The sequence below is a fragment of the Furipterus horrens genome, unplaced genomic scaffold (assembly GCF_987537825.1).
Source record: "Furipterus horrens unplaced genomic scaffold, mFurHor1.1.pri manual_scaffold_4, whole genome shotgun sequence".
NCBI lineage: Eukaryota > Metazoa > Chordata > Mammalia > Chiroptera > Furipteridae > Furipterus > Furipterus horrens.
Window position 1 is genome coordinate 157,935,005 of NW_028327174.1, and position 25,812 is coordinate 157,960,816.

Consider the following 25,812-nt stretch of genomic DNA (forward strand, 5'->3'; position numbering starts at 1 on the left):
ACTCTATCCAGCAAAGCTATCATTTCGAATGGAAGAGCAGATGAAGTGCTTCCCAGACAAGGTAAAGCTAAAGGAGTTCATCATCACCAAGCCATTATTATATGAAATGTCAAAGGGACTTACTTAAGGAAAAGAAGTTCAAAACTATGAACACTAAAATTACAACAAACTCACACCTATCAACAACTGAATCTAAAAAATAAAAACAAAATCCACTAAGCAAACCAGAATAGGAACAGAATCATAGGTATGGGAAGCATTTGGAGGGTTATCAGCTGGGAGGGGGAGGGGGAGAAATGGGGAAATGGTGCAGGGACTAAGAAGCATAATCGGTTGGTACAAAATAGGCAGGGGGATATTAAGAATAATATAGGAAAGGGTGAAGCCGAAGAACTTATATGCATGAACCATGGACATGAAGTAAGGGAGTGGGATTGCTGGAGGGAAGCGGGGTACTGGGCAGAGGGGAACGAAGGGGAAAAAATTGGAACTACTTTAACAACATAATCAATAAAATATACTGGGGGGAAAAAAAAAGAATCCATATTCTCCCTCTCTTGTTCCACTCCCCTGAGGACAAATGCAGAGCCAAATGTGCGTTAGCCCAGAAAAACTAATGGTTTTATGGATGTTGATAACAGAGTGTCCATTTGTTTTTGTTCTACTTCAAAGCTAAAGAAATTTGCATGTGCACGTGAATAGTACAGAAATTACCATCTTTTCTTTCCTACTTCTTCTTATTCTAATATTGCTATGTATTTTTAAAAAATTCCCACCTTAATTAGATATTTAGAAATACTTTAACAATAAGCTTCTCTCTGATGTTTTTATTATATAAATTCAGGGAAAAAATACAAGTATATCAAGGAGTTGAGATCATGGAGATTCATGATCACACATAGACTTGTTAACAAGAGTGGGAATTTCCAAATAAAATTAATGCCAGATGATATGGTAGTTTTCTGGGTTTTCCTGTTTTCTGTTTACGCCCTGAATTATCGGGAAGGAAAAGTACAACACTGAAGCACAGAGAAAAAGTGCCAAGTGAGCCAATCATTCCAATTTTTTAAGCAAAAAAATTTTCCCTTAAACTTCAAAGCTCTAAATTACTCATACAGTGAGTACTGTACATATCAAATAGTACTCTAAGCTCTTGTTTTGTACCATATATGTGTAATTTGGAGTACAAAACCAAGGAAAGCACTATGAGTGAAATACACAATGAAGTCCATAACGGAGGCAATGCATGAAGAAGATTTGCCTATTTTCAGGCTAACAATAAGTAATTGATACATGTCACCCATTCTTTCTAAACAGTTTATAGCAAGATTCTCATTGTGCACTACTCTCCCTCAAAAGATACATTATTCAAGATTATATAGGAAATGTAGCCTTATTGAAATACTTTTCTGGTTCCATTTTAAATATTAGTAAGATCTACTTTTTGCCAAAGAAGTAGGCACTCAAAAACCATGGAATTTTTTTTTTTAATTCAGAAGACAAAACTTCAATTAAAAAATAAATCTAGTTGAATAGTTAGATTTACTAGTATTTGACAGTAGAAAATTAAAAGGAAGGTGGAAAGAACCTTGGAAAACAATCGATCCACCAATTGTGCCTCTTTTATTAAAAAAAGAAACAGGCATGAGATGGGGGCGGGGGGGGTGGTGGTGGTGGTGGTGGTGGTTGTGGTGGTGAAGAGAGAAAAATACAACTTCACAAATCAAATCCCAGGAAAAGAGTGTTTCCCAAAAAGCATTCTGAGCAGTCTGATACCTTTGACTTTGACCTGGAAACGGCTGCACTCAGGACAAGGGAGAAGCATGAACTCTTCTGCCTGGTACATGGAATAGTCTGTGCTCGCAACCACAATCTGGTCCCCGGGTTTCCAGCTACTAACATCATCCAGCAGATGAAGCTTCACTCCATCCACGACTTCTACCCGAAAACCTGAAAGAGAAACACCTAAACCAAAAAAACAAGAAAATGATGTATTAGCAGGAATTTTTTTCCTATTATCAATCCTCTCATGATTAACAAGGCAACAGTTAAGATAAACATGTCAGCAAGCTTTTACTAACGGTAACCATGTGGAAGTCACTGTAGATACTAATTTGTTGGGACTTCCCACACATAATAACCTTTCATCAAAACAACTGTGAGAGACAGGAACTATATGTATTAGATATGAAGAAAGCAAAGGTCATGGGTTTGAATAACAGGTAGAGCCTGTTTGAAAAAGAGGCAGAGTTTGAAAAAGGTAGAGCCCATAACTGAATGCTAATCTAATTCCAGAGCCCAAGTTCTTAACCTCTAGATTATTCTCCCTTCCCAAGAATCAAAACAAACAGGTTAAGAACAAAGGTAATAAAAACCTCGTGGCAGCAACAATCACTACCCAAAATTTCACGTTGTTATCACCCCCGCAAAAAATATATATATATAAAAAAGAACACCAAACCTTAATTTTTTCATTAAAATTTCATATAAATTTCAATAATGCTTTTATAAAGATGACAAGGATAATTTTAAGCAAAAATGTTTTTAAAAAACTAGATAAATATGTTTGGTTTTGGGTTAAATAATTGTTAGAACTTGTCTGTTTTTTATTATTGTTGTTTTTTTAAATCCAGAAGGTTAGAATGGGAAAGATCTGTATTATTCAGTTATTCCTCACTTTTTCTCTGGCTTTAGAAAAAAACTCTGCCTAAGATTATCTATTAGCCCTACTGAATTGGAAGTATGAAAGGAAACAAGTTCATCCTCCCTGCTTCCTGAAAAGAACTGCCACCTCTTCCAGAAAGTAAGAGTCATTGAGAACATGGGACACAAACAATATCTTATGATAGACAGCTAGACTGTACCCTTCTCCAGAAATGAGTGGTCATCAGTAATGTGGAAATGAAAACAAAATTTCCCATAAAGGAAGTGTTGACTCGAGGTTTGTCAGTAATTACTTTTTGCCTGGAATCTTGCTGGGGGCAGCTGTACTAAACTTTTCATACAAATTCCTACTACAAAATGTTTTTCACCCACTTATGCTTTTTGCCAGAGGCAACCATGGTGTGATAGAAAAAGCAGTGCTCTTTGAGGCAGAAAGCTGAGGCTTTATTCCAGCTTCCTCATCCATAATAGTACCATCTCCTCACTCCAAACCCAAAAAGTTGCTTAGAGGCAACATGTGAAAGTCTGTTTCATAACAGGAACTCTAATTATCTTTTTGTTTTAAAGCAGAAGTCTCTCTTTAATTACCATACAAAATACACCACTGTAACCCAAGTCATGTTTGCATCATCATTAAAATAGGTAACATTTATTCAGTGCTCACTATATATATACTATGCTAAAAAAAAAAAAAAAAAAAAAAAAACCTTCATATTCTTCACATTTGATGCTCATAGCAGCCCTATGGTAGTTTCTATTACCAGATGAGAAAACTAAGGGTTAGGAAGTTAAAGGTGCATGCCCACCATCACAGATTAAGTGAAAGAGCTGGGATATGAGCCCAGGCATTCTGTCTCCTGAAATCCATTTAGTAAACACTTTGCTACATTGCTTCTAAAAACAGAGGTATGAACCAAGTCTACATTAAGCCCTTCTAGATAATCAGAGATATAAGAAAGCACCTCTTAGTCATTTCACATTTGCTTGGGGGATAAAGGGTGTTGGGCAAGCACAGATGGGAGGCTGCCAATCCATACCTGAAGCCAAAAATCTGGCAGCCAAGTGGGTAAGTAAAAAAACTATACAGTGAACATCATTATACACCCAGGGCTAGGCATTATTTGAACAAATTATAGCTCTTCTGAAAGGTGGATTGTAATTTAAAATATATTGAAGAAAATGTAAAGACACGAGATACTTTTACAATATGTTATTTAAAGAGAAAAACAGGGTAAAACGAAAATGAACATCAGGAGTAGAAACATAAGATAAAATATATTAATTATTCATAACAAAATAATTATCTCTGAATGGTAGGATTAAAGATTAATTTTTACTTTGTACTTTCCTTTTCAGTTGGTATTAGCTGGATCATCGGAGGGAAATTGCTAAGAAAACGAGCAGTTGGTTTGTGTAGCAAACCAAATTTGCTGATATAGCTACATAAAAGAGAAGATGCAAAGTACAAGATCACATTCACTGTCACAGAGCATAACCAAAGACAGCTCATCATATCACATCCAGGAAACAAATCTATTTTCACTAGTTAGCCACACTATACAAAGTCCAGTTGGTGGGGCCCAATCTAAAATAGTATATCATTCCCTAGTCCAGAAAGAACCCTTGAGTCTAAAAGATCATGCACGGTAGGGAAACTATAGGTTTTAACTTCAACCAGTTGAGAAATCTAACTGGAATATCATTTGAATACAATATAAAATCTGTCACTATACTTACCAATGCCGTACAAGAATATAAACCGTGCTTGCCTACCTTCAATCCATTCACTATAAGCTGTCACAGCAAACTTCTGACCATCCACAGTATAAAATTCCCTCTGGGCAAGAGCTTTTCCTCCACTACTATGGTTTTCATAGTTTCTCACAGATTCATTGCAAGAAGTACTCCCACCGTCAATGACACCAACCAAAGCCCAAGCTTGCCTGAAAGGAAAAAGAGCATGTGTATTTGATCATTTGCCAAGGTACTCACCCAGATCCCTGGCACAGATGTTAGGTTAAGTGCTGCCTAATTCTCAGCTTTCATTCTTTGTCAGTCCCTCCACCTTTTTTCCTTATGAGGTTCCAAGTCCAAACGTTGACTGCAGTAAGTCACATCACAGAAGGAAATGCACCTAATTTTTTTCTTATTTCTCATTTATTTATTTATTTTTATTGAGAGGGAAAGGGAGAAAGAGAGAAACATCGATCAGTTACCTCTCTCACGCCCCCAACTGGGGACCTGGCCAGGCATGTGCCCTGACGAAGAAGGAACCAACCACCTTTCGTTTGGCAGAACGACGCCCAATCCACTGACCCACACCAGTCAGGGCGCACCTGGATTTTAAATCCCTCTTTGTCCAGCTCTGTAACAAGTGAAACACTGACGACTGTGACTTCAATTAATCACTGACTTCCTTCGTCAATACACACCCATTTTATTCACCACCATCAGGCCACAAACCCACTTATTTTTCCTTCTTTTCAAACTTTATTTTTGCGACTCCCCTCTTTGCAATGTTTTCCAATCTAACTGCATAACAGAGTCACATGGGGAGCTTTCAGAACGTATCTATGCTCAGATCCAGCCCAGACCAATGCAGTCACCAGTTCTACAGGTGGGGCCTGGCATTAGCAAATTTTTACCGCTCCTCGGGTGATCTGAATGTGCAGTCACACTTGAGAACCACTGAGTCACAGTGGTGGTTCTCCAAGGTCAGTAGATATCAAAATCACCTGGAAGGCTCGTAAAGTAGATTGCTGGGCTGCACCCCCTCTTTGAAACAGCGCCAGAGAATTTGCATTTCTAACAAGTTCCCAGCTGACACTGAGGCTGGCTTTCTGGTCTGGGGACTACACTAAAAACCTGAGTTAGAGGTCAGGGCATAGAGCACTAGTTATCACTACCTTCCCAGATCCTTAAGTAAGTGATCCAGGGTAGGCCCTGGGTATAGGATTTTTAAAATCTCAGGAGTACAAGTAAAGCTGAGAACCTCTGGGTTAATCATTTCTTAACTTTTTTTAAAAGTATATTTTATTGATTATGCCATTACAGTTCACCCAATTTTTTTCCCTTTGCCCTCCTCCACCCAGTACCTCCTTTCCCTCCAGCAATACCCCCCACTTAGTTCATGTCCAAGGGTCATTCATTTAAGTTCTTTGGCTTCTCCATTTCTTTACTATTCTTAACACACACACCTTATTTTGTACCTATCAATTATGCTTCTTAATCCCTGTACCCTTTTCCCCATGCTTCCCCTGATAACCCTCCATATGGTCTCCATATCTATGGTTCTGTTCCTCTTCTAGTTGTTTGCTTAGTTTGTTTTTGTTTTTTAGATTCAGTTGTCGATAACTGTGAATTTGTTGCCTTTTTACTGTTCAGAGTGTCGATCTTTTTTTTAAATAAATCTCTTTAACATTTCATATAATGGCTTGGGGATGATGAACTCCTTTAGCTTTACCTTGTCTAGGAAGAACTTTATCTGCCCTTTCATTCTAAATGATAGCTTTGCTGGATAGAGGAATCTTGGTTGTAGGTCCTTGCTTTTCATCACATTGAATAATACTTCTTGCCAGTCCCTTCCTGCCTGCAAAATTTCTTTTGAGAAATCAGTTGATAGTCTTATGGGAATTCCTTTGTAGGTGACTGCTTTTCTCTTGCTGCTTTTAAGATTCTCTCTGTATCTCTAGCCTTTGACATTTTTATTATGATGTGTCTTGGTGTGGTCACCTTTGGGTCCAACTTGTTTGGAACTCTGTGCTTCCTGGACTTGTATGTCTATTTCCTTCACCAAATTAGAGAAGTTTTCTTTCATTATGTTTTCAAATAAGTTTTCAGTTTCTTACTCCTCCCCTTCTCCTTCCGGCATCCCCATAATTCGGATGGTGGCACTTTTGGAGATGTCCCAGAGTCTTATTCTCTCCTCGCCTTTTTTGAATTCTCATTTCTTCAGCCTGTACCAGTTAACTGTTTATTTCTTTCTTATGTTCCAATTCATTGATTTGCACCCCAGCCTCCTTCCCTTCAATATTGATTCCCTGTGGATTTTTCTTTATTTCACTCAGTGTAGACTTCATTTCTTCCCTTATACATTTGCCATACTCAATGAGTTCTCCGAGTATCCTTATCACCAGTGTTTTGAACTCTGCATCTGATAGGTTGGCTATCTCCATTTAGCTCAGTTCTTTTTCTGGAGTTTTGATCTGCTCTTTCATTTGGATCATATTTCTTTGTCTCCTCACTTTGGCAGCCTCCCTGTGTTTGTTTCTCTGTGTTAGGTAAAGCTGATTTGACTCCCTGTCTGGGTGCACCTGTTACGTTGTTAGGAGTGGAGTCTTAGGTATTCACCAGTGCTGGGCGCCCCATTTCACCACTTTGTGGTGCTGTATGTGGGGAGAGGGGTCAGAGAGGAAACAATGTCACTTGCTTGGCACCTGCCCTTTTCCAGTCACTTCACCCACTTCTCGCATGTGACAAGCCCCTCTAGCTGCTGCTCCGGTGGTGGTTCCCAGAGTTGATGGGCTTGTATATTTTCTAAATGGACTCTCCTGAGAGACAGGCAGTTTCTTCGGCTGCCCCAGCTGCCAATGGTTTTCATAGCTAGAAACTAAGAGGCTTTATTTTCCCAGTGCTGGAATCATGGGCTGCATGGTCCAGCCTGTGGCTGAGATCACTCCTCAGGTGTCCCTCCCGGCTTTTATCTACCACACATGAATGTGGTACCACCCTTTCTGCCAGCTGCCACTGCTGCCTCGCCGCCTTGCCACCGCCACACCGTGTCCTCCCCACCCGTCTGGATGAATATTTCTTCTTTAAATCCTTGGTTGTCAGACTTCCATACAGTTTGATTTTCTAGCAGTTCTGGTTGTTTTTTGTTTTGAAGTTAGTTGTGATCCTTCTTTGGTTGTGCAAGGAGGCGAAGTATGTCTACCTACGCCTCCATCTTGGCCAGAAGTCCATTTCCTAACATTCTTTCAGCTGTAGAATTACTATCCAACAGATTCACATGCTCTATGTCTATTTGTTAAAAGCAATGTGTTTGAAAAATGCCATTTTATTTCTGTGATGAACCTCCCAAGGAATTTCTTAAGCTTGTTGCCAAAAAACAATAATAAAATTTTTAAAAGAACAAAGACAAAAAATCAGAAATTTTGCCTTAAGACTCCTGCATGAAAAGAAAAACGCCAACTTCTTTCCCTCAGAGGAAAAACATACACCAAATGTAATCTAGGCCAGACAGATGGCTGGATAGTCACAGATAAAAGTTAACCAAAGCATGCCTACGTCCTTACAAATTCCACACCCGCCCCTGCTTGCATTTAGCTACTCTTTGGCTGACAATGCTCTATAGCTCTATTTATATTCCTTGACACAGCAGAAAGGATCAAATGAAGAAATGTCTCAATTTACTAATTCCTGTGAGTGAGGCAAGGAGGAAAAATGTCAGAGCCTTCCTTTATTTACCAGGACTGCCTCAGCAACTATAAAACAATGTTGTATTCTATTGACACTATCTCCAAAACACTCCTACTTCCCTCCTCCACTTGAGGGAAATTCCAACACATCAGAATATTATCTTCAAAGGGGTATGTTTATGTACACTGGAGATAATGTCAAAGCAGTGGAATACTGGCAAAGGATCACAACCCTAATTCCTCCATCAAATCAGCAGCCATATTTTAAAGGGAATTTAGAAACCAGTAGACTGTAACACATCCCGCCCGCCCAAAAAAGGTCAAACAAAATATTCAAAAATATTCATAGCTAATGATCACACAAGTCTAGAACAATAATGACATAAAGAAACAAAAGTTGTAACCCCTGGTATTACTGGACAATGAAACAAAGTAGGAGCCTACCTTTGAAAAGACCATGCTTCCCTCCTAGGTCTATGAACCACAGAAATATGTACACATGTGCATCAACAGACTGATAAAAGAACGTTCAGAGAAGCACGCATTGTAACAGAAGTCCAGACTGGAAAACCAACCAGATATCCCGCAGTGAGTACCTCGTGGCATAAACATACAGTAGAAAATGAACAGCAATGAAAATGAGCCAGCATTACAGGCAACAGCATCAATGGCACTCAACAACAGAGTCGAGCAAAGCAACCACACAAAATGTGATATTTTGTTTCCCCTCATTTACATGAAGTTAAAAACAAGCAACCCTCACCTTTAGTATTCTCCACAAAATCAGGAGAGTGGTTACGTTTGGTGAGTGGAAGGAGTGATCCGTGAAAAGGAAGGGGAGGAGTTTGGGCCTCTGGGCCACTGGCAAAGTTCTGCCTCTTGAACCAGGTGGTAGCTAGCCAGATATCACATTGTGCTAAGTCATTAAACTCTGCATTCTTGTTGCTAGCACTTTTCTGTATGTGTGTTATATTTAATAAAAGTTTAAAGGAAACACATCTGAGGTTTTGCACAGGCTATACCCCATCTGTAAAGACCTCCATTCCACTGCCTAGACAGCACACTCCTAAACATCCTCACCTTTGGGAATACCCTGCCGACAAACCCAGGCCAATGCAGGGCTTCCTTCTACTATGCTCTCATTACAGCCTGCAGATGCAGCAAATGCTTTATTGTCTATCCTCATCTATTTAGGTCCCTGTTTATCCAGCATATTAAACTAAGGCTCTGAGACAGTACCACTTCATCTAAGCATCTACAGGTACCCAGCTCTCAGCCCCTCTTAAATATCCCCTGAGTGAATAAAAAGCATTTTTAAAACATTACAAATCCTTTTTCTCTACTCACTCATCTTTCTCCAAATTTCTGTAGATAATATTGCAGTCCAACAACCAGATTTCCAAGAAACAAAATAATGACTAGATCAACCAACCATCAAAAAAATAAAAATAAAATAACTAGATCATTTCAACATGTGAATTTTGAAATCCTCTTACTTTTCATTGCAAATACTCCCTGATGTTACAAAGAACATAAGCAGAATTGTAACTTCTGTTTTTTGAATTAAATGTTGAGCCAGCTCAGGGCTGCATTAGGGAATCCTGACTAACTAGGATGTGGCACAAGAACCATAAATAGAAGAAATGATTCCTACTATCTGGATGAACTTCCTAGCCCTCCTCCTTGTTCCTTCCTCTCACCAGGCCTCCACAGACCTGCTTCTATCAAACCAGGAGACCCAAATTAGCATGCCAAGGATTCCAATTTTAAAAAAAAAGGGAACTGTGCATGTTCCACCCCCTCCGGCTTTTAAGACAACTTACACGCCTCAGCACAGCACCGGGCCCTAACCTTTCAACTCCTAAGTTGCCTCAATTAACCTGAGTTTCATGACACACTTCAGAAGGTTATGAAAGAGGAAAGCAAATTGTTCTTAAATTGCTTTTTTCAGTACATCTCTTGTTCTTTTTACAACCCTGACACTACTGTTCACAAAATGCTTCATAAACCAAAACCAAGAAAAGAGCTTTTGTAAACAGTATCCTCTCCTCCAGTCCTGTGTTTCAAAGCAAGAGACAACCAGACCTCCAAATGGTCGTGGCCATTCTGACCTCAAGTTGGCTGTGGTGGTTGTGTGTCCTTCTCAACCCTCGCTCTCCTCTCACACAAACGGAGACTCTGACACAGCTGGGAAAGAGAGTATTCAATGTGCCCACCTGTAGCCCAGTCCTTGGATCAGCTTACTTCCCAACCGGTCCTGGATCATTTGTATGGTTCCCTGTAATAGGCTTTTGGCTGCTGAATCTCCCACAGCTATAGCAACAATTCGTCCTGGATCCTGGACTCTCAGAAATTCCTGAAGTCGTCTGCTCTCATTGTGGTATTCGTGGGTATCAAACCTATCATTGTCCAAAATTCTGGCCGTGTCTTGGTCAATGACCCTCACATTGAGGCCCCTTAAAAAGTCCTTTTCATAGGCATAGGAGCCATAGGTCAAGCCTGAGGAATGCAGAGTCCTCACCAACAATGTCCACGATGTCTTCTGTGCCCCGTGTAATTCCAGTGTCCCACCAGCTTCCACACCAATAAATTTTTGGCCAAATGTTGGCATACTTTCACCTTCATCTGACTTGCCGTACAAGGCAATTGTCGCTTTGGATTTATAGCGGCATTTTTCTGCTCCAATATGAAGCGCCCCACCATCCTTGATCAGGATGTAATGAGTCCTCAAAGTAATATTTCTGGATCCATCTTTATCGTCCCCAAATACAAGCAGTCCTGCAGAGAACAACACTAGTGTCAGTCCACTACTGTAACATCTTTCTGACACACAGAGAAACAGATTTCACCTTAAATGGTGTGGGGGGAGGAACACTCTGCAATTAAGTTGGGAATAAAGAATTTACTAAGAGTCTCCTTAGAAAATTAAACCTGTTTTCAAACATAGTAAAGGACGAAATGAAGAGCTCATATCTCAACACACTAAAAATGCCCATGCACATGAACATGAATCCATTCTCCTTAGAGATAAATCATTTCCAGAAAAGTATCTATAAGCCTACAAACCTGAATCTCATTTTTACATGTTAACCATGTTAATTTTCTCATCTCTCTCCACAGCTGTAACAAAGATTTGGCTATGAGAAATCACATTCTGGAACTGTTTCTTTTTCTATAAATCAAGGGTGTCAACTTGTGTGATTTCTAATGCCCTCTAGCTCTTGAATTCTGTGTTTCTACCTTAGGAACTTCTCATGTTTCTGTTGTTGGAGTGATAACACATCCTAAAGACTAAGAATAGTCTTCTACAGAAAGAACATCAATGTGTCCCCATAGTAAAGAGCAAGCTTGCGGTTCCCATAGACAGGGACCATTACTTACCTCCATCCTGAATGACTATAGAATTCACTGTGACATCTGAGGTCAGACGGAACATATCTCCCTCCTTGATAACAACTTGCTTTGCAGAATCTTGTCCTGGATCCCAGTTCCTGAGACGAGGGTTCTGATCTGGACAATTCTCTGGAAGACAATGCAACATCAATATCCTATTAACCCAACAAAATGCAAGGATACCTTTAGCCGAATCCAAGCACTACCATCATTTATTACAATCTGCAACTAATGGGCTGACATATTTTCATTTCCTGCCCTAAGGATGGAAATCCCACCCCTTCCTATTCAGCAGAGATGTCAAATCCTTTACTTCCTCCACACAGAAAAGATTTCACCACAAAACTAAGTTGCTACCATTTAGTTCAGGTCAAACTCCACGAGGTGAAAATGGAATTCCCATGAATCATCTAGTCTGGAAATAAATTCACAGTGAGAGGCAAAACTGTGAACTGTCCTTGAACCCACACTAGAAAGTTGTTTTAGAAAAGAAAATATGTTTACAAACATACTAGTCAATAAAAAAGGGAAACTGCTAAGCAATATGTATATTAGGTCTTCCCAAGTTCTTTCCTGTGCAAATGAATCATTAGAAGGAGATAACAGCACCTCTTCTACTCCAAAGTCAGTAGCTGATAAATATCACTACTCAACAAAACTGCAAGAAGCAAATAGCCAAAAGACATGACTTCTCTTTTCAAAGATATAACCACAGATAGGAGAAGCCAACCCAAGATTACTCAACTTGTTGAGTGATATGGAAGTTCCCCTTTAAGAAATGAGGGTTACTTTACATGCAGTGACCCTTTACTATAATTAGAAATTGTTTCTTGAATAGTTGGTGATGAAAATATAAAAGTATTCTGTATTGCCACAGCTATTTAATGCATGAGACCTTTGGTTTCTGCTACAATTTGAGGCGTGGGGTCATACCAAGTTAGATCAACTATGACCAAGTATTAATATTTATTCAGGATAAATTTGTCAACTGTATACTAGATACTGTAAGATTTATATATATTTCTTTAAATTTTATTGTTGTTCTATTACAGTTGTCCCATTTTCCCCCTTTTGCTCTCCTCTGCCCCGTCCACCTCCCCCCATCTCCCACAATCAATCCCCACCCTGTTGTCCATGTCCATGGGTCATTATACTAGTTCCTTGACTAGACCCTTCCTCTTCTTTCCCCCCTTTTTCTCCTCCCCACCCGCTCTGGTCACTGTCTGTCTGATTCCTTGTCTCCATGCCTCTGGTTCTATTTTGCTTGTTTGTTTTGTTCATTAGGTTCCTGCATTAGGTGAGATCATATGGTATTTGTCTTTCACTGCCTGACTTATTTCACTAAGTATAATAGTCTCCAGTTCCATCCATGTTCTCGCAAAAGGAAGGAGTTCCTTCTTTCTTTCTGCTACATAGTACTCCATCGTGTAAATGTACCACAGTTTTTTGATCCACTCATCCACTGATGGGCACTTAGGCTGTTTCTAGCACTTGGCTATTGTAAATAGCGCTGCTATGAACATAGGGGTGCATAGGTTCTTCTGACTTGGTGTTTCAGGATTCTTCAGGTATAATCTTAGCAGTGGAATCGCTGGATCAAAAGACAGTTCCATTTGTAGTTTTTTGAAGAAATTCCATACTGTTTTCCATAGTGGCTGCTCTATTTTTAACAACTAGAGAGAGAGAGCAATGAGCCCACAACCTTCCAAGCCTGGGAGAAAAAGCCACAATGTATGAAATACTTAAGTATTTAACAATGTCGTAGTTACTTTAGATGTGAAAGAGCTCAGAGAAAGGAGGGGTGGGGTGGCAGTACCTAAGGCAGCTTCAATGAAATAAGTTACAGAATGTGCAAGATATGATTTGGAATCAATCATATGAAGGTGGAAGGTACACACTGGGAAATAACATGAGCAAAAGTAAAGAAACTGGGTGCAGCACAAAGATATCATTTTTTATAGAAAGAAAATTTTGATTCCTCATTTTGAACTTGTGTAACATTAATGCAAACATCTTATTTCTTTTACTTTATTGAATTTATTGGAGTGACACTGGTTAATAAAATTATATAGGTTTCAGGTATACAAACATCTCATTTCTAAGCACTCATGTTGCCCTAGGCTTACACTTTCTCTTTGAGGTGATAGTAACTACTGCAGTTAAAATTAGTCCCATTAGTTAAGACCCTGAAAATTATTTCACGGAATTAATTTTTCTCATAGTAGCTCCATAATCATTGTTATTTAATTCTGATAAATCAGTGATCATCAATCACTATTATACTAAGAATAATCCCTAAACTTTCCTTCCCATCAAAGAAACAAGAAATTTCTTAAATTTTTTCTGACTTAATACTGAGGACTTCTTGAACTTGTCTTCTAGATCCTTCTCTTGCCGTAAAACATCTAGCTGGAATTCTCCATAGTGTTGTATCAGAAGCAAATGTATGCCTCATGTAACAAGCACTGTACTCAACTATGGAGAAGGAAATCCAGTCTTTTAACACCTAGAGTCTACTATTGATACAATAGTTACAGAATTCCCCTTTATTGTTTATAACTGTTCCCTGGGAGGGCATTTTTCAATAGAACCATCACCCAAAACTCCAAGTTGTTTCCTTCCAATAAAGTATATTTAATGAGAAAATGTGTGGTCTGCAGAAAGCACTGAAAAATAGCTCAGTCTGCCCCATCTTCCTGGCTACCCATTTGTGGAGCAGTGGGTGCACTATCAAAGTTACATAAGAGCAATAACCACAGTGAGGCTGACCCTGAAATATTTCAGCATACCAAATCTTTCCACTGATAGTCTGCACTTATACTGCCAAAAATGAAACTAAAGAATGTTGATTCAATGAAGCATGTCAGCAATTCAATGTCTTCTTAGATGGAATATGAAAACATCAGTTAAAGCCACAGATTTCAGCTCCGATTTCCCACTAACCTAGCATCCCTTTACTGCCAATTACTTGGAAAGAATGAATCAATAGCAACTGAGCTTGGTTATTCTGCTGGAGAAAAGGGAAGAGAATGTCAATGCTATGTGCAATGAAAAGCAACATTACGAGTTCATAACATGGTCTACTGGCATGACCCAGAAAGCTGTTGATATGAATATCTCTCTTACTTCAAGTCTATTTAGAATTATTGACACTATCTCTCCCCAGAAACTTTAAGTCCATAAAAGCCCTACATCACCATGAACACTAAATAAAATAATATTTGTAAGTCTTATAAATGGTGAAATGCTTCTTAAATATTCTACTCATTCAAGGAGGCATCTAATTTGACAAAAATATGTTGTAGACTAAAAAACGCAGATAACGATGGTGCCCAATCCAGGTTCTTCTGATCTGCTGCTTCTCCCAGAGCCCTGAGTCCTGATTTTCACATGGACAGATGGGATTCTGTTATAAGGCCACCATTCTTTGTTGGTATAGTATTTAGGCCAAATGACAACAAACTTTTTCAAAATCACCCAAAACATTAATATATGACCACCTGGAAAAGCAAAGACCATTAAAAATTAAAACCTCCATACATGATGTTTAACTATGAAGTAATGAATGATTTTTAGGCAAATATTTCAGAAATCAAACTTCTTAATGGATGTTTTCCTTTTAGGACATACATTGTTCCTCAAAAATATTTGAGGCTTCTCTTTTGCAACAGGCTTCCAGCCAGCTGCAAACTGCAGAACACAAATCTTATTATTTTTCCTTATATTTTAAAAAAATCAAATGTGGTTTATCACTACAGTTAGTGATTTTTATCACTAAAATCTTTCGGCAGTCGGAAAACCATACCCACAAAAGATGAAATTGTGCTACTACAAGAATTCAGTAAAGGCTCTTAAAATTAGCACTTTGAAAAGAAACACTCCAAGAACGTCTTAAGCACTGGGACGAAGTGACAAAATGGAAAGAAAGAATCATCCTTTAATTTCTTCATTTCCAATGGATTCTTTTACCAATGGCTCTCATTAAGAAGTCATACCTCATATTAACTAATTATACGAGTATATTAGGTAGTTGGAGCCAACTTAAGATATAAGAGTTTTTTTGTGGGAAAGTGGGGAGGTGGGCGAGACAGAGAAGAGCAATGGGAGAAAATGGGACAACTATAACAGAACAACAATTTTAAAAAATGAAAAAAAAATTAAGAACTAGAGGAATTTGACTAGAATTAGAAAAAAAAAAAAAAATGAAAGAGGTTCTTAATCTTATTCTACCATTTCCTTCCTTCTTCCCTCTCCTAAAGTATGTTCTACTTTCCAAGTTAATTAATGTGGAAAATAAAGTACATAAATCAAAAAAGAAAAAAAAAGATTATGTTCTATATGTACACATGCATACACACACAGACATACGTACTTACCATCTGGAGCATATCTTGAAGATATCCCTAAAATGACTGCAAGTGCAACAAAAAATGAGAAACTAGTAATAGCAAAGCAAATGAAAGTATTTTTGTGCCTCTTCTGCTTTTGGCTTACTCCCTGGGTTTGCTGCTCTTCAGGTGAGAAAGCAAAGCTGGCCCGGGCTTCCTGTCTGATGGAGGGACATTTGGCTGAAGCTTGGCTCTTTGGAGGAGGAGGGGGACGCAGTGGGACAACCTTCCCTGGAACATAGCCAGACGAGTGATGGCTGTTTCCATTCTGAGGTTGCAGAAAAGCAGGGGAGCGTCCCCTGGAATTAGTGGCATACATGATACACTGTCACTGTGAAAAGAAAAGAAAAAAAATTAAGGTTCAGAAATGTAACTATAGGAATGGCTTTTTTTTTAGTATGTTTTATTGTAGTAAATATACACAACCTAAAACTTACCGTTTAAAACAATTTTAAGTGTATAGCCCAGTGGCGTCAAGCACATTCACAACGGTGCACAACCATCAAAACCATCCATTTCCAGAACTTCTTCATCATCCCAAACAAAAACTATATCTTTTAAACAAGAATGCCCCATCTCTACCTTCTCCTCAGTCCCTGGTAATGCCTTTTTTAAAATACCAAGTCAGCTTACATCCCTGTGTGGACAAAAAAGGGATTCTAGAAAGCTTACAGATCTGACAGCAGATCTTAGACAAGACAGGGAAGGAATGAAGGCTAGTCCTGCTGAAATGAACAAAAACACATATGAAACTAGTGGTGAGAGAAAGAAAACCAGGGATCAAATCAACAAATCGGAACATAGGGAAGGAACAGTCAACCTGTGCAGAAAGAGGAAACGAGAAGTGAGGAAAATGAGGAGAGGCTCAGAAACCTATGGGACAGCTATAAACGGGCCAACATCTGAATCATAATTGCCAGAAGGTGAAGGAGAAGAACTAGAAATTGAAAAATTATGTGAAAAAATAATGAAACAGAACTTCCTTGACTTGGGGAAGGAAATAGACATACAGGTCCAGGAAGCACAGTGAGTTCCAAAAAACTGGACCAAGGGAGAACCACACCAAGACACATTATGATCAAAATGTCAAAAATTAAGGATAAAGAGAGAATCTTAAAAGCAGCAAGAGAGAAGAAAATTATGTGCAAAGGGGTCCCAATAAGACTATCAGCTGATTTCTCAAAAGAAACTCTGCAGGCAAGAAGGGACTGGCAAGAAATATTCAAAGTAATGAAAAGCTAAAACCTACAACCATGATTACTCTATCCAGTGAAGCTGTCATTCAGAATAGAAGGGCAGAGAAAGTGCTTCCAGGACAAAGAAAAACTGAAGGAGTTCATCAGATCCAAACCACTGTTATATGAGATGTTAAAGGGACTTGTTTAGGAGAAAGAGGATCAAAACTATGAACATTAAAATGAAAACTGTATCACAACAACCAACAACAGAAGCTAGGGAATCAAAACAAAGTCAAACTAAGTAGGCAACAAGAGTGGGAAAAGAATTAAAGGTATGGGGAACATTTTGGGGGGAGGTCAGTGGGGAGAAGGAAGGCAGGGAAGGGAGGGAGATGGTACAGGAATTAAGAAGCATAGTAGGAGGGAGTGAAGTAGACAGGAAGATGTTGAGAAGAACCATATGCACAACCAATGGGCATGGACTAAGTGGGGGGGGGATGACTGGAGGGAGGGGCATCACTGGGTGGAGAGGAACAACAGGAAAAGAAATTGGGACAACTGTAACCAATGACTACATCAGTAAGTGGAACATCTCTGTCTCTCTAAAATCAATAAATGATTTTTTAAGAAAAAAAAGAAAAAGGGATTCCAGCCCTGGCTGGTGTGGCTCAGTTGGTTGGAGCATTGTCCCATAACCAAAGGGAAGTGAGTTCAATTCCTGGTGAGGGCACAGAACCTACGTTGCAAATTCAACTCTCAATCCCCGATCCCCAGTATGGGTGCACATGGACCCAATGGATCCCTCTCTCGTGCTTCTCTTGCTTTGATGTTTCTCTCCCTCCCTTTCTCTCTAAAAGGGGGTTCTACGATAAGTAACCTCAAAGGTGATCTGATCGTAAATTGCTAACTAGGCAGGTCAACGCAGGTAGTCAAGCTCTAGGCATAGAACTTATTTAATAAAAGATTTATCTTTGCCTTAAGCAAGCTCTATTGTTTCTGTGCATGTAGGTTAACACACCTTTGAAATGCCTCTTTTCAAACCCCTCAAGCAAAACCACCCTCAAAGTGAGCACATAATCTTTAACTATCCTGTAATCAAATCCCTGCCTTGCTTCCTCCCACTTCTGTGTAATCTTCCTTAAATTCCCTGCATGAAAGAAGCTACAAACTGCTATTCTAGAAAGCGTTTCTAATTTTTCTCAGTCTGTTGCAATCTTGCTTCCAGGTATATCCTGTTTGGTTCAAATACATTTCTATTAAAAATCTCTACAGGCCTGGGCATTCTTACATCAACACCTAATATAATAAATATGTGGACAATCACCTTTGCTAATCATCTTCTAATACCGCTGCTTCTCAGTCCTGGCTGCACATTATAATCCCCCGCTAATGTTGATGCCTGTCCCACTTCAAACAATTTAGTTAGTATCCCCAACATGTTTCTAATGAGCACCTACGTTGAGAACTACTGTTCTATGGCAAATGCCCTCAATTTTCATTGAGCATAAGAATCACCAGGGAAGCTTGTTAAAAATGTAGATTCTTGGACTCATCATCCCAGTGATTCTGGCTCTGCTCACGCAAAGAGAGCCCCCTGGGTTTTACATTTTTCAAACAACATCCTGGTGACACAGAAGCAGATGGTCATACTTTGAGTATCATTATTCTAAGTTCTTCAAATTGAAGTTTCCAGGTCATATGAGGACCACAAGGAGGCCCTAACAAGTTCCAATAGATAAGCACTCACGTTCAGTGTTTCATTTTCCCCACTAGGTTCATCTCATGGAAAAGGGAGCTACACATTTCTACTTGTATTCTCTCTTAACTGCACACTGAATTCATTTAGGGTGAAAGTCTACAGTCCATATTATCTCTTTATTCCTCCAATTCCTTTTTAAAATAGTAAACATTCAAATATTATGGTTAAGATGATGAAAAAATAGCTAACACTCATAGAACACTTACTGCCAGGTACTGTTCCAAACAATTTATGTAATATTAACTCATCTAATACATTTCCTACAACAAATTTATAGGTAGATGCCATTATCCCCATTTTACACACAAGAAACTGAGACCTAGAAAGGTTAATTCGCTAGTATACAAGACAGCCAGGTCTCAAACCCAAGTATTTTTACTCTAGAGTTCAGGCTCCTAAGAGTTACACTAACGGGTTTTTCAAAGCAATGGAGGGGCAGTCATTTCAAAGAATCAGTTTCGCAAAGGTGTAGCTAGAACTGTGCTGAAAGGACATAGTAATATTTCAGAAATTCTTTATGTGGAAGTTCAATAGACTATACATGGTTCTTTACTACCTAAAGCTGACACACAAAAAAGGTAGTCCTTTTTTTATATTTGTTATAGTAAACACTTACAAGTTTTTTAATTAAAGAGTAAGTTTCAATGAAACTTTACTAACTTTAGTGTTTCTTTGCCAAGTGAAAGACAGAGAAAGAAGTTTTGTTGTTGTTGTTGTTGTTGTTAAGATTTTACTTCCTTTTAGAGAGAGGGGACAGGAGGGAGAAAGAGGAGAGAAAGAGCAATGTGTGAGAGATACATGGATTGGTTGCCTCTCCCACGCCCCAAACCGGAGATCTGGTTTGCAAGCCAGGCATGTGCCCTGACTGGGAATCAAACGGGCGACCTCTTGGTTTGCAGGTCCGCACTCGATCCACTGAACCACACCAGCCAGAGCAGAAAGAGGCTCTTCCTGCAATGAGTGTGAATAATTAAGATGTGCTCGATGGCTTCAGAAACGTGATGTTCAACCTCTTCCATTACTTTCCTTCCTCTGGAACTAGAGCATCTCAGAGTCATCTGACTTCATTCAATACCCTTATAATCAATCCCCCTCAACTTCTGCCAAAACAATGAATAAGGTCCTAGTCATACAAGTACCTACAAATTGCTCTAAACTACAGCAAATCCATTAACACAAAATGTGGTCATTAGAAAAACCACAAATAAGCATTCCCAGGCCCCAAACGACCTGGAAATTAATGTAGACAGAAAGGGAATCTAATCAGGAACTGATGCTGATTTTGCATCAGGCAAGGAACATGCTCAGTCAGCGTGTCTGTCAAAAACACTCAGTTTGTGGGATTTGATTTCTGAACAAAAGTAATTATTAAGGTGAAGGTTATGCTCTATGACAAAGGGAAAACAACCAACTTAAGGTGCTGCATCATGTACCAAGGAGCAGTATGAAATAATGGATACATCCTGCTGGAACAAATGAGAGCATATATATATATATATATATATATATATATATATATAAAATGTCTATTATCAAAGACAGCACTAAACTAGATACTCTTGAGTGCCAGCCTCACCAGGCGGGGAAGGGAATCACGAGTATACTGTGCTCTGAAGTAAGTGAAAATCTTTTGTCTAAGGCTGAGATCATCTGACACTTCATTGTTTCAGGGTGAGAAAGATTGTTACTTAGAAGGAGAGACCTTTTGTGGGAGATTATGTGTCACCAGATACACACGTACACACAATAAAATAAAAGGCGGGGAGAAGCTAAATGAAGTCACCATCCCACTGAAAATAATTTGTGTCTTCATATTCACAAAATGGTATTATCTTCCATGAAAATTCAGATGGTGTCTACCCCAAATTAAAATGGTCAATAAATCAAAAATAATCATGGTGTGTTTCCCCATAACCCTTCTGCAAGACTATGTTTTCCTGCATATGTATTCTAAGCCCACTAGTTCTATTTTACTGGAAAACATATAAATGCATAAGCAGCATTTTTCTAAGAAGTAATACATATAACCAAAAAAATTTCAATGCAAGTTACCTCAATTTATTACAATTTTTATATAAGATACAAATACACTTTAGAAACTTCAAGAGTTTATGTTAGGAATAGTATTGTGAATCAATTATTTTAAAGTATGTTGATTGCTAGTTACAGATATTAATTATTCATGGGGAAAAAACTGATATTTCAGTCATTCAAGAAGCAATCGTGAGCTCTTGTGGTCATTAGAGGATTGTAATAGAAACCAGGGGAGACAGACAAAAGACTTAGAGCATCCCCAAGAAATGCACTTCCTAAATTCAACTTGAAATCACTTGATGGAAAGCAGAGTGAAACTGATCAAGGAAATACTGTGAAAATGGTAGTCAGGATCCCAGGCTATCTCAAGAGTGACTGTCTAATCCATAAGGTTGTTAGTACTTGTAGCATTAGTTTGAGTTTGTGATCTTGAGAACAAAGGAAGTACCTAATAGAGAAGAGAGGATGAAGAGTTTCTCTGGCTTTCAAGACTTCAAAACAAGTACTATTAGTGTTATTTTAAAATTTCTACTACAGGCCAATGTTTTTACTCAATACACTTTAAATTTGTTTACATTACCTCTCATTTTTAGTGGAAAGTACATACTATGTAGAAGGAACACATTCATAGTTAATGACATAGTTTAGGAGATATGATAGCCTGTGCTAAACTTCTAAAACACAATCAAAATGGGGGATAACCCAAGCCACTCACATTGAATTTGGAAATAAAATCCACAAAGGTTTTGAAGCAAAATTTGTGGTATTTAGATATTTCTTGAGAGAGTTATTTTGCAAGTATTTATTTACTGTGGATGATAAAAAGTGGCAGCCCAAAGGCTTGGTAATAAAAATAAAATCATGCAATTGAAACTTTACACCGGGAATTTAGGCAAATATTTAAAATAGATAATGAAAGAAACTACTAAGAATATGAAAATATACCAACTTACAAGATATAAATGCAAATGCTGAAAAGGGATAAGCATTCAAAAACTAATACTTTTGTCTAATTCTCAGTTGCCTTAACAAAAAAAAAAAAAGAAAGAAAGAAAGAAAGAAAACTTAAAAATTTGTTGTCATTCAAATAAAATTCCTACTTGGATAAAAGTGTATAACCTCAAACAGTAACTCAAGGTCAGAGTGGCTTATACAGTTGCTAAGAGCATTCAATTAATTTATTTGTAATAAATTACAGTAAGTAATCACAGAAAGTAATTTATTTTTAACTTTCAACACTAAAGGAGATCATGATCGTTGTGGGTGGGGGAGATGTGCGATTTTAAAAATGCATGCTTTTAAGAAAATGGACCCATTCTCATTAAAGTTTTCAAACATGCTGTTTATCTCATCCATGAAGACTTCTCAGGATTTTACAAGTTCCCTGTCTGTTTTTCCATCCTCTGTTTAAAACTCTTATTAGACTATCTTGCTTTCTGCCTTATGTTTCAATTAATATATGTACTTGCCCACCTCCTACAGTTGACTATAAGCCTCTTAAGAACAGTGATGACATCTTAATACTTATCTTAGTATTCTCACAGGGCCTTTACACATAGTAGGTACTCAATAAATGCTTGTTGAACTTAGATCACAGTCTCTCTCATCACTCACAAATACACACACTGGAATTTCCCATTTAATCCTTCAACATCCTTGCGGCTCTAAGAAATTTGTCTAATCTCTGTATCAGTTGCCTGGATTTGGGGAAAATTGAGAACATTTACTACTTCTACCAAAAAGTCAACACATTAATTTTTACAAAACGCAATCCTAGTATGCAATCTAGTGGATAAAAGGTATTATTAACAACCACTAACAGGGAATTCTAAAAATAAAAAGCAGCAAGCTATCTAGACAAGCTCAATCTTCCACAATATTTTCTAATAGTTTTAACAACACCATAAAATGCAGTAGGCACATAGAAAAAAGAAAATGTTCCATTCCACTTTATATTGTTATGCTGACAGCTAGTAAAGGCTGTGATCAAAGGGAAAGTCTGGAAAGTCTCAATACAGAGATAGCAGCAGTAGCTCAAAACTAACAAGGACTGAGTCTTCACGGTCTTTCTAACTGCTGAGATGCTAATGAAGAGGACCAGTTCACTTCTGTGCACTTGCCCTGTAGGCCATGTGATGTGCTCCATCCACTGAATCACCCAGAGCCTCCAACACAACACAGAGGAGGTCCCACTGGCCGATGCTGTGGCACGTATATTGGCCCCACCATATTGAACATCTAATGAAAATGCAATGCTTTTGACTCATGTAAACTCTTTTAAATCCTGCCTATACTTGTTAGGAGAACATATTTTTGAATGGAAAATCCAGGCTGGCATGGTCTCATCAAATTTTTGATCAAGGACATAATTCTTAAAACAGTATCCAACCTACAGTTCTGACAAGTTACAATCTTTTTACAAGAGTTTCAGTACAACTATCCAAAATCGTTTATTAAAATCTTAGTTAGTCTTTGTAACAGATTGACTCTTACGTTCATCACGGCAAAAAGTAAAACATGCCAGGAAAAGAGAGGTGTTCCTGAATTTTCATGAACACAAGTGACAGATGTTTATAAGTACTAGTAACTATGATCTGATAAAATTTTTAACCAGCTCCTAATGACCTTGAACTTTCAATGAATGATTCCAACTTCCAATCTCTTGTTTTAGGAGAAAACCAACAGAGAATAACATCAAGGTGATTTTCAGGTTTGGGGTTTTTTTTTGAGGGGTGGGCAGGTAGGGTGTTTCATTTAGTGTTTTTAGATTCAGATTATACAAAACTCTTCAGTAAGAAAAGCAAGGAATAAACTTAAAATTTTGACTTTTAGGCCCTTTAACTTCTCAAATTGCCAAATAAATATTTAAGTGATCAATATTCTTATGAAGACTGTGTATTTAAATACATAGTATAAAAATTTTCAGAAACAAAGGTTGAAACAAAGAGATTGGAGGGGATCCTTTTATATATAGTTTAAAGGAATATATTTTATGACATATTCTATTCCCAGAGCATACAGGATAAAATACATTCTTCTACAACCTCTGCAAAGAAATTCAGCCTAAATGGTAGGTCTAAATCTATAACTCTTTGGTAAAAAATAGACAAATGATGGGAAAAAATGAAGTTCAATTTCATTCAGAGATCCACTTTGTTTTGTTTAAACATAGTTCCAAGGAATCAAATACCCTGCCATCTCTAGATGGGACAGTGCTTTCACACTGTTGCACAAGAAACATTCTCTGTTATTAATTAACATGCATTCACACTTATTTTAGCCCTTTGTCTTTTCCTTTCCACTCTCAAAATCAAGATCAGTCGCTATCACCTGCAATTGTCTGGCACATTTCCAAGGTACAAGACACTTTGCACAATTAGTTTCCTTACAATGATCCTGGTTCACTCTTACTAAGCTGATTGTACCCAAGCCAGAGTTTAGAGGTAGAAGGGGAATGCACCAACCTTTTATTATAAAGCTCTCCCAATGAAATGAAAGGATAAGGGCCTGAGAAACTTTAATTCCGTTCCCCTACCTTCTTTCTCCACTTGGTCAATTTAGACATACATGATGAATGATATTCCCCAAAATAAAACTACTATTATATATAAATACCAATATGCCAGACTTCTAGTTTGGTACCATGTATTGTGTATTGTTCACATCATCTCCTCCCTCAAAAGGAAACAACACCCCCAATATATACTCACTCTACTAAAATACAATACAGAGAAATTATAAGGAATATTTCAAATATAGTCATAAAAAGACTAAATTTACTATTCAAAAAAATTTTTTTGGCCATTAAGCATTTGAGCTAGAATAAATATGTAAGTTAGAATAAGCATTATTTTAAAGTTAGAAAATATTTGTTTTTTCCTGCATAGAAATTCACTTTTCAGTTAAGCTATACTGTACTCTTCTCTAGAAAACTATTGTCAAGAAATAGTAGTAAATCCCTGGAAAACAGAAATTAACTAAAAAGCCTAAGAGTTTGCTTTTGTTGAAAATAACTAATCAATGCTTAAGAATCTGTATTTAAGGAATTCAGACTGGCAAATTAGCTACAGTCATGAAAGTGGATATATCCTCAGCAAATTATACTGGAACTTCCTGTTAAAATATGGAACCCTCAAAACAAAGAACCTTTATTTATAATATCTAATGCCCAAAGTAAACCAAGTGAACACTTTCCTGTTTTTAAAGTTAAATAAGTGACCTTTAAGAAATATTTTTAATTCATTTATTTCTCTCATTTATCCAAGGTACATGAGGCAGATGTCGTAATTTTTCTGCCACCAGGTAACTCATTAATCCTGCCTTTTTTCAAATCTGTTAAGCATGTCCATGAAAAGCAATGCTTGACCCTAAAGCCAAGATGGCTGATAGAGCAAAAAGGCAGAACATTATCACGGGCAACAAAAGAGAATCAGAAGGGGGAAAAATATAAATCTACAGCCCGGGCAGGGTGACAATCTATAGAAAGTATGACAATGAAGAACATCTAACACTCTTTGCCCTATCAAAAAAAAAAAAATTTTTTTAAGTAAAGTACATAGGCCTCTGGGTGGAAGAACTAAAGGATAAACAAAACTAGAGGAAGACTGTTTTTCAACTTGAAAAATTGGAGAAAGAAGAGGGTCATGTTACCTACCAGTCTTCTGCTTTTCACTTGTTTCCTTTTTCTGATTATTATTCCTCTGATTCCTTTTTGTCCTTAATTCTTTCCTTTGAAAGTGTTGTTTTCTCTTCTCCCTCCAATACTGCTGAGACCATCCCCCTTCGCCCTTGCTCTCCACTGTCTCGGAGGACACAGCAGAAAGGCTCCCAACCTGCTGACAGTGACGGATGGCTGTGCAGAGGCACACAATGGCAGGCGCAGGCATGTCATCAGCCTTGCAGCTGGCCTTTGAAAGAAAGAACCAAAACCAAAGTCTGACCTGAGGGAGGCTGACTTAATTAAGGTTATAGCAAAGGGC

General features: G+C 38.1%; 1 protein-coding gene across 1 annotated transcript in view; it reads right to left on the reverse strand.

Annotated features, from left to right (window-relative positions):
- The window catches only part of CEMIP2 (cell migration inducing hyaluronidase 2), a 77,124-nt gene that overhangs the window by 43,844 nt on the left and 7,468 nt on the right, over positions 1-25,812 (reverse strand). Inside the window, exons 2-6 of the mRNA XM_090274171.1 lie at positions 15,851-16,193; positions 11,463-11,603; positions 10,298-10,859; positions 4,438-4,607; positions 1,777-1,965 (exon numbers count right to left, since the gene is read on the reverse strand). Coding sequence (XP_090130297.1) covers positions 1,777-1,965; positions 4,438-4,607; positions 10,298-10,859; positions 11,463-11,603; positions 15,851-16,181 — 1,393 coding nt within the window. The 5' untranslated portion in view covers positions 16,182-16,193. The remainder of the gene's footprint in view (positions 1-1,776; positions 1,966-4,437; positions 4,608-10,297; positions 10,860-11,462; positions 11,604-15,850; positions 16,194-25,812) is intronic.